We start from the raw sequence: 19377 nt of genomic DNA, 5'->3' as shown, positions 1-19377 counted from the left end.
TAATTGAATAAATAAAATTTATTTATATACAATCCGGGGGGGGGGGGCATTATTAAAAAAAAGCACTATCCATGCTCTTCTATAAATGCAATATATTGTTATATTATTCGAAGCAAGAAATGTGAAGACAGATGATTAAAATACTGAAAGACATTAAAGATAAAAAATAAACCTCCAAAGACAGACAGACAGACACAGACAGACAGTAGCCAAGAATACTCTTCATTTACATCCATAGTGTTTATGCTAGTTTTTCTCTCTGTATCGTGATCTAGATATCCAGGTAACTTGTCAGAAAACAGGACTACAAACATCTAAATTGTCATTCCAAAATATTCAGTTCTCTCTAAACAAAACAACAACAACAACAAAAAAGGGTCAGCCCATCCCCACTGGGCAGGTCACTTAGCCCTCCATTGTCTCAGGTACCAGTTTAGACTGAGCCTCTTGGGATAGGAAAATACATATGAAAGCTGAATGTAGCTCGCCTTGCTAAATCCAAAATCCCCTCTCATTACCCTATGGTAGTGTTCTTCATCTCAAGGACTGAGGGCCAGTGCCAGTCCCCGCCCCCTGACTCTTTCCTAGACGTCTTCTCCAGTTTTTCTGAGACTTGCTGCTGGCACTACATTTATAACAGTTGTTCTGATTTCTACATGCGCCAAGCTATGTACTTTGCAAATGCCCACACTTTTCTCACTGAAAGAGAAGTGAAGGAATCAGGGCACAATGTACTTCAAACTCAGTGACGAGTCATGTGCAGAAAACACAGGGGGGATTAAAAAAAAAACTGGAGACAAGGCCAGATTGAGGGTAGAAATAAGATAGAGTGGGTATTGGAGAGGAGCTGAGGAAAACATGTGTGTGTAGGGTGGGAGGGGTATCAGGAAACTTGTAGAGGATCCCGATACAAAGAATTCTGACACTGTTGAAGAACACCAAGGTTTACAACGATTCTAAATTACCTTGTGATGCTCAGCATTAACAGTATGCAAATTATATGCATGCTGTTAGTGTTGAGTATCAGTGGTAAAAGGAGGAGGAATGGGCCTGGCACCAGTGTAGAAACATAGAAACATAGAAAAATGATGGCAGAAAAGGGTTCCAAACAAGGCAGAAGCAGCAGCAAAGGCAAAAAAACAAAACAAAGCAAAACCCACAGCCCCATTAGAGTTGCAGCTCAAGTCTCTTGCTATGAAAGTAATTTGGACTTTTTTGGGGGTTTTTTGTTTCCATAGAGACTTTGGACGCAGTTGTTATGTTTGGGCACACATGAATACAAAAACACACACATGGCCTTTAAAAAATGCTAGCAGACTTCTCCACCGAGAAGTCACCTTCATGTTACCACAGTTCCAGATTTGCTGGGAATTTCTGCAAGCTAAAAAAGTAGGGATTCCTCTCTGTGCAATACACAGAGTGCTCATTTTAATACTAATGAGCTTGTCATAATGCATTTGCATAGGGTTCTTGGTGGCAGCTACCATGAACGATAAAAGCTACACAGAAACCTTTTGTGCATCGGAGGCTTAAATAACATGCATGCTAGGGTCATTTCATAAATAATGCACACTAGTTTGTTTGGTTTTTTTTTTTAATTTATATGTTTGTTTGTTTTTTCAAGTATTTCTTTACACTCCTTTAATATAGTCTCCCTGCTTTGCAATGACCGAGTCCCAACGTCCAGGAAGCTTCATTGTTCCATCCAAGACACCATTTTTGTTCAGTTGCTGAATGGCTCGGGTAACGGTGGAAGAAAGTTCTTCCAGAGATGTAAAACAATGTCCACGCATAGGTTGTTTTAACTTTGGAAAAAGGTCTAAGTCTGGTGGACTCATGTCTGGACTGTAGGGAGCATGAGGTTGTAAGAGGTAACACCTCCCAGCTGTATTCGCGTAGTTTTTCAATGATGATAGTCCCTATGTACGGGCGAGCGTTGTCATGAAGAATGAGTGGCCCAGTCAAGAGCAACTGAGGTCGGATTTTGTGCATTTTTTGAAAAAAATCACAATAATACACTGCTGTGACACTTCTTCCACATGGAACTTTGTCTGTGATGATGTTGCCTTCATGATCATAAGCAAAAAATCATCATTTGTTTGACTTTTGATTGAGCTCATCGAAATTTTTTTGGTCGTGAGGAAGATGGAGCTCTCCACTCGTTGAACTGTGATTTCAGCTCTGGCTCAAAGTCTTTGGCCCACATTTCATCAATAGCAACAATGAGATTCAAGAATGCCTGACCTTCAACGTCGAATCTTTGTTTCAGCACGGTTGCATTGTCCAGGCGTTTCTGCTGCTGTTCAGCAGTCAAGAAGTGGGGGGACCCATCATCACGCAGAAATTTTTCTCTTTTTTAAATCATTTGTCAGAATTTGATATACTGATGTCAGTGGAATCCCTGTGGTTTCAGAAAGTTCCTCACATGTCGCACAATGATATTGTTCAAGAGAATTAGCCACGAATTTCACACATCATAGAAACATAGAAAATGATGGCAGAAAAGGGCCACGGCCCATCAAGTCTGCCCACTCTAATGACCCACCCCCCTAATTCCCTCCATGAAGAGATCCCACATGTCTATCCCACTTTTTCTTAAAATCTTGCTCGCCTCGATTACCTGCAGTGGAAGATCATTCCAATGATCAACCACCCTTTCGGTGAAGAAATACTTCCTGGTGTCGCCATGAAGTTTCCCACCCTTGATTTTCAGCTGATGCCCTCTTGTTGCCGTCGGTCCTTTAAGAAAAAAGATATCTTCTTCCACTTCGTTACGGCCCGTGACATATTTGAACGTCTCAATCATGTCCCCCCTCTCTCTGCGCTCCTCGAATGAGTATAGCTGCAACTTTCCCAGCCGTTCCTCATACGGGAGATCCTTGAGTCCCGAGACCATTCTGGTGGCCATTTGCTGAACCGACTCAACCCTCAGCACATCTTTTTGGTAGTGTGGCTTCCAGAATTGTACACAATATTTCAGATGAGGTCTCACCATGGATCTGTACAACGGTATTATGACTTCGGGCTTCTGGCTAACGAAACTTCTGCGGATGCAACCCATCATTTGTCTAGCCTTGGATGAAGCTTTCTCCACTTGATTGGCAGTCTTCATTGGTTGTTGATGTTGGCCTTCCTTGTCTTGCATCATCATCTATGCTTACACAACCACTCTGAAAATGAGTTGCCCACTGAGAAACTGTACTACGGTCCTCTGTTAACTCACCACAAACTTCACGTAACGCACTGCTGATTTCTGTTGGGTTTTTGCCACGTAGAGCTTCATTCTTAATGTACAACCTCTTATTGTCAACAGACACAGTACCCGAGACACCTGCAGCCTCCATTTCCCACACTTGTCACAGCCACACTACGTATATTACAGAGCTCCTAAGCACACATCCTGCTGCTTCAAGCACTGAAGTGAAAGTGAAACAAGGTTTACTGCAATTGCATCATTCACTCCCCAATGTTGCTAACCTGTGCATTATTTATGAAATGACCCTCGTAAATCAAACCTTACTGGCATGGTAAGCTTTCAGCATCCAGTCCTCAGGGAAGGAGAAAGTGTGCAAGAAGAGAAGACCTTGTTTCACTCTAAATGCATGTTGAGGAGTCAGGCTGACCACATCAACAGAGGGGGAAATCCACCACACCAACTCTGTCATTAGAGGGGGAATCTTCCATGCCCAGTGTGAAGTTCACTTTGCCTGATAACAATTAGGAATCTCACACTGAGGTTTTTATTGCCAAATGGTCCCCCTCTGGAAAATTGTGAAAATCATTGGCCTAATGGGAAAAAATGTCTCATTGAACACAAACTTAATTTATTATGTAGCAATAACAACAAGCAAATACAAACAGTGCAATTTTTCTATGAGTAAACAAGTAAATTAAAACCAATTGCCACCAGTCAGAAATTTTTACAAATGTACCCACTTACTGCTGCATGAGTGGAAGGATAGTCCATGCTCCTTCATGCTTGTCCATCTCATGAATGAAAAGCACAGTAGGGTGTTTCTTAAAGGAAAAACAACAAGCACTATGTCAATTCACAGCTAAATTAATGAAAAAATGAAAAGGACAAAACATTCAGCAAAGCTGACTTTTAGTAACCTGAACAGTGCTTACTGTAATCTGAGCCTGATTTTTTTTAATTTCTAAACAAATTGAAAGCATGATTAATTTTATTGGCTTCTAAAATGTAATTGTATGAACTATGAAGAAATTTTAATTAATGTATAAGTGTTAAGCTTTTGTATTGCAACCACCTAGTAGTGCAACGGATGGATATAAATTTAATAAATGAAAACTGACCCTCCCTTTTATCAAACTGTGCTGCCAAGCAGCACGAGCTAAATGTCAAACCGCCCATAGGATTAGAATGGGCGGCTCAGCATTTAGCTCATGCTGCATGGCAGGCCAGCTTGATAAAAGGGGGAAGATAGTGAAGTATTAATTAATTTGTAAATTGAAGTGCAAATGAACAGAAATTTCACTTTTCTCCTTTAAAAATACTAAAGATATTTTGAAGTATTGGCATTATGAGATCAATTTTTAAGGCCATTTATGTAGGTAAACAGCAAGGAAACATGTAAATTGGCTGTCTGGAAACTATCTTCCCTTCACCCAGCTAAAGTATTCCAAAACACACATACCTTGAGCTAAAATTAAGGGAGCTATTCCTAGAGTCATGTTTTGGGTGGGATCAGACAATAAATGGATACAACTTAGGTACATTATGTGCCTTTATGGTTGAATATTTGAGAAGGTTAGTAATTTTATGATGTGTTGATGTCTTGTAAACTGGATTTATGTATGTGAATATTGTAATCCAATTAGGTTTTAAGCAGAATAGAAATTTTTAACATAAATAAATAATTTTCTATAGAAAATCTAACTGTATAAAATATCCAACAAAATCTACAGATAAAAACTTACAAATGGAAAATACGCATACACATTTGACCCAAAATTTAGTGATTTAACTGGGTAGGAGAGGCTCTTTCGATACTGTTCATCACCACCTACTCCTTGCTGGGATTCTAGGTTCTGTTCTCTCCTGGTTTTCATTTATCTCCCATTGCACTTTCAGTGTATGCAATGGTGTATCCTCCACTGCTATCCCACTGTCGATCAGTGCACCTCAAGGCTCTGTCTTGGGACCTATCCTTTTCTCTATACGAGGTGCTACCCAAAAGTTCAGGGAATTCAACTGTAAAAAAAAAAAAAAAAATTGCTTACCGAAACTCCTAGTTTCCATTGTCTCCTTCGAAGTAGTCCCCTCTTGAGAATGTATTCAGCGATCCCAGCATTTTTCCTACGAGTCCATGTATCTTTGAAGTCATCGTAGGTGAGTGCCTTGAGGACCTCCTGCGATTCTGCCTGGATCTCCTCAATTGTGTTAAAACGGCACCCTTTTAGTCATAATTTCATTTTGTGGAATAGGAAAAAAAATCACAGGGGACAAGGTCAGGCGAATAGGGAGGGTACGTAATCACTGTAATGTTTCTTAAAGTCAGGAATTGTCGAACAACAAGTGATGTGTGAGTGGGCGCGTTGTCATGGTGGAGCAACCAATATTTGTTTTTTCACTTGTCTGGGCGTTTGCGTCAAATGCTCTCATTCAACTGCTTCAAAGCCTCAGTAAAACTGACAATTGACGGTTGGACCTGGAGGTAAGAATTCCTTGTGAACAAGCCTGTGAATGTAAAAAAACAAACAAACCCCAATCAACATCGACTTGACACGACTATGCACTCGTTGTGCTTTTTTCTGCCATGATGATTGTGGCGACTTCCACTGCGACGACTGCTGCTTAATCTCTGGATCATACACCCATGATTCATCACCAGTTATGATATGGGAGATGAAGTTGGGGTCGTCTGACTTGTTGTTTGAGTTCCAAAAAGACAAACACAATGGGCCTTCTGTTCACCAGTTAGAAGTCTTGGCACAAATTTTGCAGAAATGCGTCTCATGTTCAATTCGTCCGACAAAATTCATTGAACTGTCCCGTATGACTGTCCTACTATCTCACAAACATCGTGGATAGTTTGCCTACGATCTGCAAGGATATGTCTCATGAACTTTTGCCATGGTTTCTGGTGTTGTGCTTGTTGACAGTCGTCCGGAACAGTCATCACCGTGGACAGATATTCGTCCACCCTTGAAGCGCTTGTACCAAAGAAAGGTTTTGCTTTTTACATGGCATTATCTCCAAAGGCTTCCTGGAGCATACGATGGGTTTCTGCAGAAGTTTTTTTAGTTTGAAACAAAATTTGATGCAGAATCTTTGCTCAGTAAAATCCATCATATCGAAATCCGCCGAGTCACTAAAACACAACCTTACAAAATCACACAGAACAAAACAACGTGACCACTCAGCTGCACGCCCGTTGGCACACTGATTCACATAGCATACTGCTAGACACCTCTAATGGCGGAAGGGCATACTATATCCAGTTCGCACGAGCTGTTCACATTCCCCGAACATTTGGGTAGCATCTCGTATATACCATCGATGCTCTGATCACTTCCCATAGTTTTCAGTATTACCTCTATGCTGATGACTCCCAAAGCTACCTCGCCACACTAGATATCTCTAAAGGAATCCAGGCCTGAGTCTCAGTCTGCCTTTCTGACATTGCCACCTGGATGTCTCACTGCCATCTAAAACTGAAAATGGCTAAGACCAAGCTCTTTATCTTTCTGTCTAAATCCACCTCCTCCCTCCCTCCCTCCATTCTCTATAAAAAATAAAATCATGGAACACGTAGACAAACATGATTTAATGAGACGAAGTCAGCATGGGTTCAGCCAAGGGAGATCTTGCCTAACCAATTTGCTTGACTTCTTTGAAGGTGTGAATAAACATATGGATAAAAGTGAGCCAGTTGATGTAGTGTATCTAGATTTTCAGAAAGCTTTTGACGAAATTCATCATGAGAGGCTCCTGAGAAAATAAGAGTCATTGGACAGGTGGCAAAAGTTCAGTTGTGGATTAGGAATTAGTTATTGGATAGAAAACAAAAGGGTAGGGTTAAATGGTCATTTTTTTCAATGGAGGAGAGTAAACAGTGGAGGTCCGCAGTGGTCTGTACTGGGGCCGGTGCTATTTAACTTATTTATAAATGATCTGGAAATTGGGATGACGAGCGAGGTGTTTAAATTTGCAGATGACACTAAACTATTCAAAGTTGTTAAAACGCACGCGGATTAAGAAAAATTGGAGGCTGACCTTAGGAAATTGGAAGACTGGGCATCCAAGTGGCAGATGAAATTTAATGTGGACAAATGCAAAGTGATGCACATTGGGAAGAATAACCCGAATCACAGTTACCGGATGTTAGGGTCCACCTTGGGGGTTAGCGCCCCCCAAAAGGATCTGGGTGTCATCATAAACAATATGATGAAACTTTCTGCCCAATGTGGCCAAAAAAGCAAACAGGATGCTAGGAATTATTTAAAAAGGGATGGTTAACAAGACTAAGAATGTTAAAATGCCCCTCTATCGCTCCATGGTGCAACCTCATCTGGAGTATTGCATTCAATTCTGGTTTCCTTATCTCAAGAAAGATATCGTGACACTTGACAAGGTTCAAAGAAGAGTAACCAAGATGATAAAGGGGATAGAACTCCTCTTGTATGAGGAAAGTCTAAAAAGGTTAGGGCTCTCCAGCTTGGAAAGAGATGGCTGAGGGGAGATATGATTGAAATCTACAAAATCCTGAGTGGAGTACAATGGGTGCAAGTGGATTGATTTTTCACTCCATCATAAATTACAAAGACTAGGGGACACTCAATTAAATTACAGGGAAATAATTTTAAAACCAATAGGAGAAAATTTTTTTTCACCCAGAGAATAATTAAGCTCTGGAACACATTTCCAGAGGTTGTGGTAAGAGCGGATAGCGTAGCTGGTTTTAAGAAAGGTTTGGACAATTTCCTGGAGCAAAAGTCTATAGTCTGTTATTGAGAAAAACATGGGGGAAGCCACTGCTTGCCAGGATTGGTAGCATGGAATATTGCTACTCTTTGGGTTTTGGCCAGGTACTAGTGACCTGGATTGGCCACCGTGAGAATGGGCTACTGGCCTTGATGGACCATTGGCTTGACCCAGTAAGGCTTTTCTTATGTTAACACTCTCCTCTTCCCTGTCTCATTAGTTCACAAGCTTGGAGTCATCTTCAACTCCTCTCTCTCCTTCAAACTGCTAAAGCCTGTCGCTTCTTCCTCTATATTACCAAAATCCGACCTCTCCTTTCCAAGCACTCTACCAAAAGCCTTATCCACATTCTCATTACCTCTTGCTTAAATTACTGCAACTTGCTTCTCTGAGGTCTTCCGCTCAACCATCTCTCTTCCCCTTCAATCTGTGCAAAATTCTGCTGCAAAGCTTGTATTCTGCCAGAGCTGCCATATTCACATTACCCATCTCCTCAAGTCACCTAATTGGCTTACCATTCATTTCCAAATACAGTCAAACTCCTCTTACTAATCTAGAAGTGCACACGCTCTACACCCATCAATCTCTCTCCACACTTCTCTCCCCTATGCTCCCCTGTGAACTCTATTCATCGGGCAAGTCCTTGCTATTCATACCCTTCTCCTTCACTGCCTACTCCAGACTTCATCCCTTCTATCTTGCTGCGTCAAATGCATAGAAAAACTGCCAAGTCCTGGAGAGGTGTTTCCATAGATGATCTTTTGAAGATGGAAGAGAGATTTATTTTTCAGTTTGGAACACTATCTCTAGATGGCCTCAATAATGAGATTGATTTATCAGTATTTTTTATGATTGTTTATGTGACTATTGAGGTAACATGAGGGTATGCTAAAATTGTATTTTACTTTATCCCTGCCATTTGAATTTATTTGCATTTATATTTATTTATTTTTATTGATCCACTTGTATGCATATTTATCTATCTATCGTTTTGTTAAGCAGCACTAGTTTTTTTTGTCTCTACTCAAATTGTTTTTAATAACTTATTTTTTGGCTTTTGAGACTGTATGAGGTCTCATTACAGTAGAATCTCAGCTATCTGTCACCCAAGGGGATTGGTGGATACCCAATAACTGGTTTTCTGGTTAATTGAGAGTGTGTTAGAAACCTTGTCTAACACAGTCTCAATTCCACCCCCCTACCCCCGAAGCACCAGCATAGCAGCAGTCTTGAGCCGCAAAGCCCCAAAGTGGCAGAAGCAGGAGGCGGTCCTGACCCGCGAACACCCTCTCTTCCTTACCTGAAGTGCAGTGGTCAGCAGGAGGCAGTCTCAAAACACAGGCTGCTCATGGCCAGCCCTGGCAGGACCTTTCATCCGATGCATCAGAAGTGACAGGTCATAGAAAAGGCTCTGCTGGGGCTGGCCGTGAGCAGCCTGTTTTGAGGCTGCCTCCTGCTGCACTTCGGATAAGGAAGAGAGATAGGGAGCGAGGGAGTTCATGACTCAGGACTGCTGCCTGCTTCTGCCACTAAGGGTCTTAAGGGAGGGCTTTGTGGCCAGGACCGCTGCCATGCTGTTGCTTCGGGGCTGGAGGGAGGGGATTTGTAGCTGATTTAGGGCTTGAGGGACGGAAGGAGGGAGGAGGGTTTTGCGGCTCAGAACTGCTGCTGCGCTAGTGCTTCGGGGAGGGAGTGATGAGGGTTCGTAGCTGCTTTGGGGTGGGGGGCTTGAGGGAGGGAGGGAGGGAGGATTTGTGGCTTAGGATGCTGGTGCTTAAGGTCGGGAGGTGGGGTACGCACTCAGGACTGCTGCTGTTTGTAGTATATTGGGGCTATGGGGGGGGGGGTATGGCTCTGGACCACTGCCGCTTTGAGGGACTTTTTTCCCCCACCAGCAATTTTTTTGCAGGTTGTTTGAGAGTCCCGGTTAACTGAGACTCTACTGTATATACAAATTAGGTGAAAATGTCATGTTTTTAATAACGATTTTTAAACAATTTTTCAATGTTCCAGGGCCATTTTTGAGCTACAAATGAGATATTCTGACTTCCTAGAGCATTCTCTATCAGAAGATATGGTTTTGAGCCTGTTTTTTTTATTGCTATTTTTGCAAGATTTTCAGGCTCCCATGGGTCATTTTTCTGCACTCTAACATCTAAAGGCACTTTAAGGTCTATCTTATTTAATAACCAAGGTTCCTATTGTTTTTTTCTAAGTTTTTAATAAGTTTAGTTTAGTTTTTGCTGTTCTGACCTTTGACTTCTGTTAATCATCTCAAAAGAGCTTGTGGATTAGATGAGGTCTTATTGCAAATTAAGGGGTCCTTTTACTAAGGCATATTAGCCATTTTAGCGCCCACTAAACGCTAACGTGTGCGAACGCATCCATTATATCCTATGAACGCATTAGCGCGCGTTAGCATTTAGCGTGCCCTAAATCGGCTACTGCACCTTAGTAAAAGGACTACTAAGTGATGTCAAGTTTTTAATTGCAAATTTAAACATGTTTTTTTCAATGTTCCTGAGCCATTTTTGAGCTAAAAATTAGATATTGTGACTCCCCAGAAAATTCTCTTATCAGAAGATATGGTTTTATTTGTTTTTGAGCCAGTTTTTGTATCATGATTTTTCACAATATTTTCAGTCCTTTTTTTTGCACCTTTGACATTTAAAGGCATTTTAAGGTCTATCTTATTCATTAACCATGGTTCTTATTGGTTTTTTTTTTGTTTTTTATAGGTTTTAGTTTAGTTTTTGCTGTTCTGACCTCGGTTAATCATCTCAAAAGAGCCTGCATTTATAGTCAAGCACTTATGCTGCTGGTTGCTGTAAAGATATACTGTTAAGTGCTGCCATCTTTTGATCTTATGCTGCTAAAGGACGACTTTTGCTCTATTCATTTTCCATTCATACTGTTTTATATGATAGCTTTCTTTTTAACATACAATTATTTTCTTTTAGCTTTTAACCTGGTTGGTGAAGCAGTTTTTATATACCACCTGGGTATGTACCCTCTTTTTAACTTTTTCATCCCTGATAGACTGTTGGCCTGGTTAAGAATCTTTTTTTTTTTTTTTTTAAATCACAGCTAACCTTTTAGTATGACTAGATGTTTGCTCTTCTATTCATGAATATGTTTTAAACTAAACTAAAACTTAACCTTATATACCGGGTCTTCAAGCAAAGGAAGCTCGACTGAAATACAAGAGAGTTAGTTTTCAAAATGTTTAGCGAATAAAAAAGTTTTTAGAAGTTTACGGAAGAGTTGGAAGGAATTGGGATACCTCAAAATAGGGGAAGTTCATTCCATAATTGGGGAAATTTAAATGCCAGAGAGCTGCTAATTGTGGGTTTTATGTGCATTCTTTTTGTGCAAATTTTACAATTATGTGGTCCTCTTTATTTGTAGTCCCTATGGTTGCCGTCATGAATTTGCGCCAAAAACAAACAAAAAAAAAAAAAATAGCAATTTGGGGTCTGGGAAGGTGGAGGACCTGAACCCTACCCACAGAAACTGTGAAAAATGAAGTTTAAATCGATCCACAAGCCACCCCCAAAGTTCCAATAGGAAATAATGCAGGTACTCACAGTTTCTGTAGTGCCTTTGCTTGTCAGCATTTTTAAAGCAGCTGAATGGAGAAAAATTACTTTCTGCCTCAGAAACAGCTCCAAATGCACAGGAATGAAGATATTTGGACTGCCAGCCGGCCAGAGACTGACTACAACCTTCATCCCCATGGATCCTCTGCCACGCGGTCAGGGTGAGAAAGGCGACCTGCGCCTTTGAACCCGGGTAGGTTTCTGTCCAGATGCAAACAGCCTGCACTAGAAACCTGTGATAGTCACCGGCCAGCAAACATTCATAGGAAAGGACCCTGGGCATTTGAAGAGGGTGGCATGCATACAGGCTGGCTCCATAGATCCAGAGTATCTCTGTGAAGCTGAAGTCCGACTCCGCAGGACTGCATCCTTTTCTCCAACAGAGGACCACTGGGGAGGGGTCTCGAGGTACTGAAGCCACCAAAAAACAAACTTTAAGCGAAAAAATAAGAAACAGAAGCAGAGTAACAGCAAAAGCCTTCTGTTCGGACTGCTTGCAGAACTAAGGTTGTTTGCCGACTCTCAGTCTAGGGGGGTGGAGCATGTGTTCAGAAAAGATGTGGATTTCTGCAACACCCAGACTGCAGGTTAAGATTGAACATCTAGCGTATGGAATCCGGAAGAGATGTAACAGAAATCCTGTTTGTGTTTTCTGTTTAGATTGTAAGCTCTTTCGAGCAGGGACTGTCGTCTTTGTGACTTGTACAGCACTGCATAGGTCTGGTAGCGATATAGAAATAATTACTAGTAATAGTAGTAATCCACTTTAGGCTGAGTAAAAAGCCACTGACTCTCCTATGCCATAGGATATAGATGGGACATGGTTTTCGTTACTTTGAAAGATCATTCAGAAGAATCCCATTGCTCTGAAATCAAGATGTTAATATCAGGATGCCAAGGAAACGCTCACTCTACATAAAAGAAATTTTTGGAGGAAGTATAAAGAGCCTACTGAGTGACTAAGTCCAACTCCTGTAGAGACTCTGAAATAAGATCTGGCAAAGCAGAAGACTTAAATAAATGCAGAACCATGGAATCATTCCCTTGTTCTAAACAAAGAATGATCTAAACAGCTGGCATATGTTCACGGGTCCCATGCCAAATTAAGGCATCAGCAAACTGAGCATCATCATCCATATCTCATGGAGAAAGGTCTCCCAAATCCTGAACAGCAGCAGACTGTGAAGACATGTCTTTTGAGGCTATGCTGCGAGAAAACAAGTTCAAGGTGCAGCAGAACTAGGCAGGAGAAGTACAGCTCTCGTTCAAGTCTTTCCACCAAAAATTTCAGAAAATCGAGGCATCTGGACTAGGGAGCATTGAGTTACCCTGTGATGACGCTACTTGGTGTTTCTTGAGCTGTGGGGTGTCCACGTCCTTACATACAGAACCGGCAACGAAAATAAAGATGGCTACTCTTTTTGACACCTTAGAAGGCAGAGGAGAGGTTAAGCTCTCCGTTCCCGCCTTTCTGATCTACACCACACAGCACGTGGTGCAAGGAAACTCTTGAAGTGCAAATTTTGCACAATCCTGGCATGAATTTTGGGGTAGAAGTGCCTAAGTACTCCATCCCAACAAGTTTTGAGACAAAAAGTCCAGGGAATTTTTTTTTTTTTAAGATTGCTAAAAATCCAAGATGGCTGCTGTCATGATTTTTGCATCTAAAATCGCTAATTAAACTAACTTCCCTAAGTTAAAAATTGGCAATTTTGGGATTTTTGAGGTGTAGGAACACAGGGGCACATGCAGGGACCCTTAAAAAAACCTGAATTTCATACACTCCCTGATTCACTTCAGAGGTTGTAACAGCCTTACTTAATGTGACCTGTGTTGCAATGTGTTGTAGCCTGCTTCAGCTCTCTTAAAGTAGCTGGAATGGAGAAAGTCCATAGTCTGTTATTGAGAAAACATGGGGGAAGCCACTGCTTGTCCTGTATTGGTAGCATGGAATATTGCTACACCTTGGGTTTTGGCCAGGTACTAGTGACCTAGATAGGCCACCATGAGAACGGGCTACTGGGCTTGATGGACCATTAGTCTGACCCAGTAAGGCTATTCTTATTTTCTTATGTTCCCACCCCTGCGGACTGATGAATGTGCTACCAGAAGGGGGGGAGGGGGCGGGACAAAAAAATGCAGCCGGCACCTTGTGAGACACCGAGCCTCCTACGAATTCCCGACAGCCTGCACTTAAACCCTTGCAAAGCAGTAGATGAGGAAAGTAAGTGGGTACAGCCCCAGGCTCCAAAAACACTAAAAAGCAGGCTAACAGGTACCACCAGGGACCAGCCTGTTAGCTGCAGACCAAAGTTTGTTTCTTCTCTATGTAGGCAGAGCTATGCCAATGATGAAAGCTCCAAGTACTGAAAACATAAAAAAAACACTGAATAAAATAAGAAAATGGGAGAGCAGAACTAAAATACTCCTTCCAGCTTGCGTGTAGAAGGGAAAAACTGCAGGTGGCAGTAGAGCTCCCACTGAAGTTGGAGGACCAAAAAATCCAGAGTAGATTCCTTCTGCATATGGCTCACAGCCATGGGGAGATAATCCACTTGTCTAGAATGACACACCTATTTCTCTAGAATGACACAACTATTGCACTGGAAATAACTTTATGTAGTTGCTACAGAACAACTGGTACATTACTAACTTTTCTTGAGTAAGATTATTTTCTATATGTGATAGATATATGTCATATCTTTACATACCTTTCCTAATTCAGAAGCTTGTTTCAAAATATTTTGTTCCACTTCTTTTGCTATCTTTTTGTGAAAAGAATTACTCTGACTTTGGATGACAAATACAATATCTTTTAATTCTGAAATTAAAAACAGAACAAAACACAAAATGCACATTTTAAGAAAACAAAAACAGATTGTTCACCAACACAATATTTAAGACAAGCAACAAACAATGTAATTACACTGGTTATTTCACTCAATGAATAACGCATTCATGTATATATAAATTAATATGAAATAGACATCTGTAACCCTGTAGTGTTCACTGGAGCTACCTGGGAGACATTTACTCAAAAGAAAAAATGATGATTCCTCTTGAATAGAAGACTACACTTCAGAGCAACTGAAGTTCTAAGTAGCTGGGGGGGGGGGGGGGACTATTCCAGAAAAAAAAAAATAATAGTGGAAAATTCTCTTACATTTAGTAGAAAAAAAAATCTGACTTCCAGCACAACACACTAGGGCCATACAAAAATTACACCAATACAAACATTGTGGGAAATAAAAGCCACAATAAGTGAAAAGCCAATGCAGTAAATACTTAGGCTATACCGAGTATCTCTGCATTTACCGCATATGGCACTAATCACATGGTAAACGTCATTGGCAGATAATGCAATAACTGCCACAAACCTCCCTAGCAGCATCTCAACCCTCAGACCCCCTTCCCTATTGATGGTATGACCCCTCTACTCTCTGATCCCCTTTCCAAGTCTCAGTATTACTTCCCACTCCAGGATACTAACAAAGGATTTCCATGGTGATATAATGCTGAGGCAGATATGATCCCTGAATGTTCCTGCCCCACTGCCAACCTGGAGCTTCTGAATCTTAGTGGCTTGCAAAACTACAGCTAGGGGTTGTGCTTACCCTTAATTATCAGCTTAATCCCCAGCAGCAGTATTGTAAGATTACCCCTAGAGAGTCAGAGCCACCATTATGATTAATCCTTCCACACCACTATATCACCATGGAAATCCCCAAGTCAGTTCTGAGAGGCAGGAGGGAGTCAAGGATAAGATTGGCTGCCTTTTTTTAGTGTGTGTGTGTGTGGGGGGGGGGGGGTAAGGGGAGGTCATTCTGAGAATTGGGACAGAATAGTTGAGAGGGGGGGATTACCAGTGAAAGGAAAAGAAGGGCCAAGATGCTGCTTGGGAGATTTGGTTGTGTTTTGTGTTTGTCTATATCAGCCACATTAACTGCTGCTGATAGCCTGCTCAGACACTATTAAATGAAGCCACACCAACTGCAGCAGTGACAGAACACAATAAAACACTAATTGCAACGGCAGTCCATGCCCTGAGTAATTAATATATTTTTACTAGAGCTGTACCGAACATTCAGCCCCCTAGTGCCCCAAATGTGTTATTTGTATTTATCTGAATATGAATAATGCATTTGGGACCTCAGGGGAGCCAAATATTCGGTGTAGCCCTAACTATAAAGGCTGTTTTTAGAACATAAAAACCATTAGCACACGCTAAATCACCTGCAAAAAATGTGCCACCAAAGACTGGCATGTACTTACAAAATAGCACGTAGCTGGAATATAGTCATTTAAGCATGTATCTGGACAGGTAAGTGCTTTTATGCACATTTTTTGTGTATAAATGTAGGCAGCTCCTTATAGAATTACCCCATGTGTTCACAAACCACTATAAAGAAAACAAAGTTATTAGCAATGCTACCATTTGTTCACACAAATATACATTTACTTACCTAAATTGGTTTGACTTGATTTTCTACTTTTTTTATACTCCTGTAGTAGAAAAACAGCATACTGAAAAAATATTTTCACTCTACTAGCCCCAGCAGAAACTAAAATGCATATTTGATTCAAGATTCTTTAAAACTATAACTAAACATGTAACACACACATATATGGAGTGAAAGATATACATCGGCAAATCTAACTTTGGTGAATGACATAAGTTCTCAAATCCATAAGAAGCAATAAGGACAAAAATAGATGGAAAACAAGCAGTCCTAGTCTCCATCACCTCCATTGGGAGGTGGTTCCAAGTATTTACCACACTTTCCATAAATAAATATTTCCTTAGTTTACTACTATCCTGTTTCACCTTCATTCTATGTCTCCTCATTCCAGAGCTTCCTTTCAGTTAAAACATTTTAGTATATTTGTACCACAGTTATTTAACTGTCTGTCTCTTCTCCCGCCTTTCTTCCAAAGTACTGTATGCATATTCAGATCTTTAATTCTGTCCCTATATGTTTTATGGCAAACAACACTTACCATTTTACTAGTTTTAAAACATATTCTTAGAAGAAATTACTGACTGATGCATTGAGCAGATATATAAAATTGACCAAAATGATCTCTTCAAATTAATAAAATGGTTGCTTTTAGGTCTATAGCAACTTGATCCCTCTGTACTATACAGGTTGGTTGTCACATAACTTTCTCTTTACTTGGCATATCAGGGCGACTTGTTTGTGCCATCGGTAAGGGAATTGAGATTGAATATCTCACGTGCAACTATATTTTCTTGTAGGGGCCATCAGGAATGGAACTGACTACCTTTGCACATTAGAATGCAAAGCAATCTCGAGGCGTTTAAGAAATTACTGAAGAGGCATTTATTTTGCAAGATGAAATATGGGCATTAAGAAAATTGTATTGATGAAAGCGCTGGTCGCTTATCTTGTTTGTTTTATATGTATTTTATGTATTATTTATTGTTTATGTTTATATTGTGAGCCGCCTTGGGAAAGACGGGTTATAAATAAAATAAAACAAACCAAACCAAGACAAATCAGTGTCTCTCTTTTATCTTTAGAGATATTAGTGGCATTTGATATAGTAGATCGTACTCTTTTTAGTTCACAGACTACAAGACAGGACTTTCAAATATGGCATTGGATTTGTTCCATTCTTATTTATTAAATATGTATTAACCCCCCCCCTTTTACAAAACCATAAACGGCGGTAATAGCTCCGACACTCATAGGAATTCTATGAGCGGAGTAGTTACTGCCGTGGCTGGCGCTAAAAACCACGCCACAGTTTTGTAAAAGGGGGAGTGGTATTGAGATAGAGAAAAGGTCTTTGTAAACTAAGGCCAATTTGCCTCCCCATTTACCGGATTGGCAGGGGCAGTCAATTACTCGTATTTTATAACCAAGAGGACAAATACAAGTTATATAAAGTGAATTAGAGTCTGGTATCCAGGTTTCAACTATGAAAGCAAGGTCAACATTTTGCCGTTCAGTGAGAGATTAGAGAAACTGGGCCTTTTCTCCCTTGAAAAGAGGAAACAGAGGGGACATGATCGAAACGTTCAAGATAATGAAGGGAATAGACTTAGTAGATAATGAAAGGTTGTTCACCCTCTCCAAGGTAGAGAGAATGAGAGGGCACTCTCTAGAGTTAAAAGGGGATAGATTCCGTACAAACGTAAGGAAATTCTTCTTTACCCAGAGAGTGGTAGAAAACCGGATCGCTCTTCTGGAGGCTGTTATAGGGGAAAACACCCTCCAGGGATTCAAGACAAAGTTAGACAAGTTCCTGCGGAGCCAGAACGTACGCAGGTAAGGCTAGTATCAGTTAGGGCACTGGTCTTTGACCTAAGGGCTGCCATGTGAGCGAACTGCTGGGCACAGTGGACCACTGGTCTGACCCAGCAGCGGCAATTCGTATGTTCTTCGCTAGTTGCTTTGTTACAGACAGAGATCTAGCATTGAAATAGCAACATGCAACTGGTATAAGTTGAAGTGTTGAATTACAACTTGTTGAAAGAGGTAAGTGCTTTAGATGGTAAAATTATGTTCTCACCTGTTAATTTTCTTTCCTTTAGAAGCAGCAGATGAATCCAGAGACAAGTGGGAATAGCTCACATCGACCAGCAGGTGGAGATAGAGAAACTGATTAACAGTTGGCTTTATAGCCTGGTATTCCTCCTGTCCATTCAGTTATGCTCCTTGCCCAAGCATCCCGAGATAGGATAATGAGCATCAAAAAAACTTCTTTCCAGTAGCGAATGCTTAAACCATAAATTCACAAATCTAACAACCAACAAGAACCGAACTGAAAATGCCACATAAGACACAGACAGATAGCCACAGAAGGGGTGGGGCTCTGGATTCATCTGCTGCTTCTAAAGGAAAGAAAATTAACAGGTGAGAACATAATTTTACCTTCCTTAGCAAAGCAGCAGATGAATCCAGAGACAAGTGGGATGTAGCAAAGCAAACCTTAATCCGGGTGGGAAGCAAACGCCGCCTCCGCAACAACCGAAGCCCAAAATGCCACTATTGCAGGCGCCCCCACATCCAAGCAGCAATGCGTAGAGAAAGCACGTTCGGTAGACCAAATAGTCGTGAGACAAATCTCCCCCAAGATAAAAACCTCCGGGCCGAGCTGAAGAGGTAGACCTTGCTCCAGCGGAATGGACATGCAGATCTTTCGCCAACCGCTTCCCTGCCAGCCAGCAGGCATAAAGAATGTCCTTCTGTACCCATAACGTGATGGAGGCTGCGGATGTCACCATACATTGAAGGCGTCCCTGGAATACTACAAAAAAGGAGAAATAGATAACTAAAAGTTATCAGAAACCGAGCCCTCGGAGAAAGCTACTTACTGATCAAAAAATGCAGTGAAGAATAACACTGCTCCCCAGGTTACCTCCTAGGAAGTGGAAAGGAAAACTAAGTGTGACAGAAAGAAAGGATGACTCCCCTACAGAAGGAATAGTGGTACCATCCGAACTGACACCCTATATAACGGAAATCAGAAATAGGAATCCCCGCCGAAAACAGCCTGCACCCAAAAAGAAAACTGCAGAGCTGAAACCATGGCTACGAGAAGCAACATGAGCAACGGCACAGCCCCTCGGCGAGCCAAAAGACCAGGATGAAATGAAGCTGACATTACGCGATGAGCAAAATACCGAGCCCACGTAACAAGCTTACGTAACAAGCCAAGCCTGGCCCTAGAAGTAAAAGGAAATTACACGCTAAGCGCTCGGCCATACACTCGTGCCCAAAAAGGAATTCTGGCGTGGTGCAGACGCTAAGAAGTACCCCAGAAAGGAAAAACATCCAAACGGAAGCAGAAGCCACAGGAGAAGAT

At 41.2% G+C, this 19377-nt stretch overlaps 1 protein-coding gene across 7 annotated transcripts in view; it reads right to left on the bottom strand.

Moving 5' to 3' along the window:
• Positions 1-19377, bottom strand: part of B3GLCT (beta 3-glucosyltransferase) — a 96911-nt gene that overhangs the window by 58774 nt on the left and 18760 nt on the right. For 4 of the 7 annotated variants that reach the window (XM_033950113.1, XM_033950114.1, XM_033950112.1 and 1 more), the window contains exons 3-5: positions 15817-15943; positions 14256-14365; positions 3941-4017 (exon numbers count right to left, since the gene is read on the bottom strand). In XM_033950113.1, the coding sequence (XP_033806004.1) occupies positions 3941-3967 (27 nt within the window). In that variant the 5' untranslated portion in view covers positions 3968-4017; positions 14256-14365; positions 15817-15943. Of the gene's footprint in view, positions 1-3940; positions 4018-14255; positions 14366-15816; positions 15944-16007; positions 16048-19377 lie in introns of all 7 variants that reach the window. The other 3 variants (XM_033950108.1, XM_033950110.1, XM_033950107.1) reach the window with 1 other exon arrangement.

This window comes from Geotrypetes seraphini, chromosome 6, assembly GCF_902459505.1.
Source record: "Geotrypetes seraphini chromosome 6, aGeoSer1.1, whole genome shotgun sequence".
In the NCBI taxonomy this organism is placed as follows: Eukaryota; Metazoa; Chordata; class Amphibia; order Gymnophiona; family Dermophiidae; genus Geotrypetes; species Geotrypetes seraphini.
The sequence above is the reverse complement of the archived record's forward strand: the minus strand, read 5'-3'. Positions and strand labels throughout refer to the sequence as shown.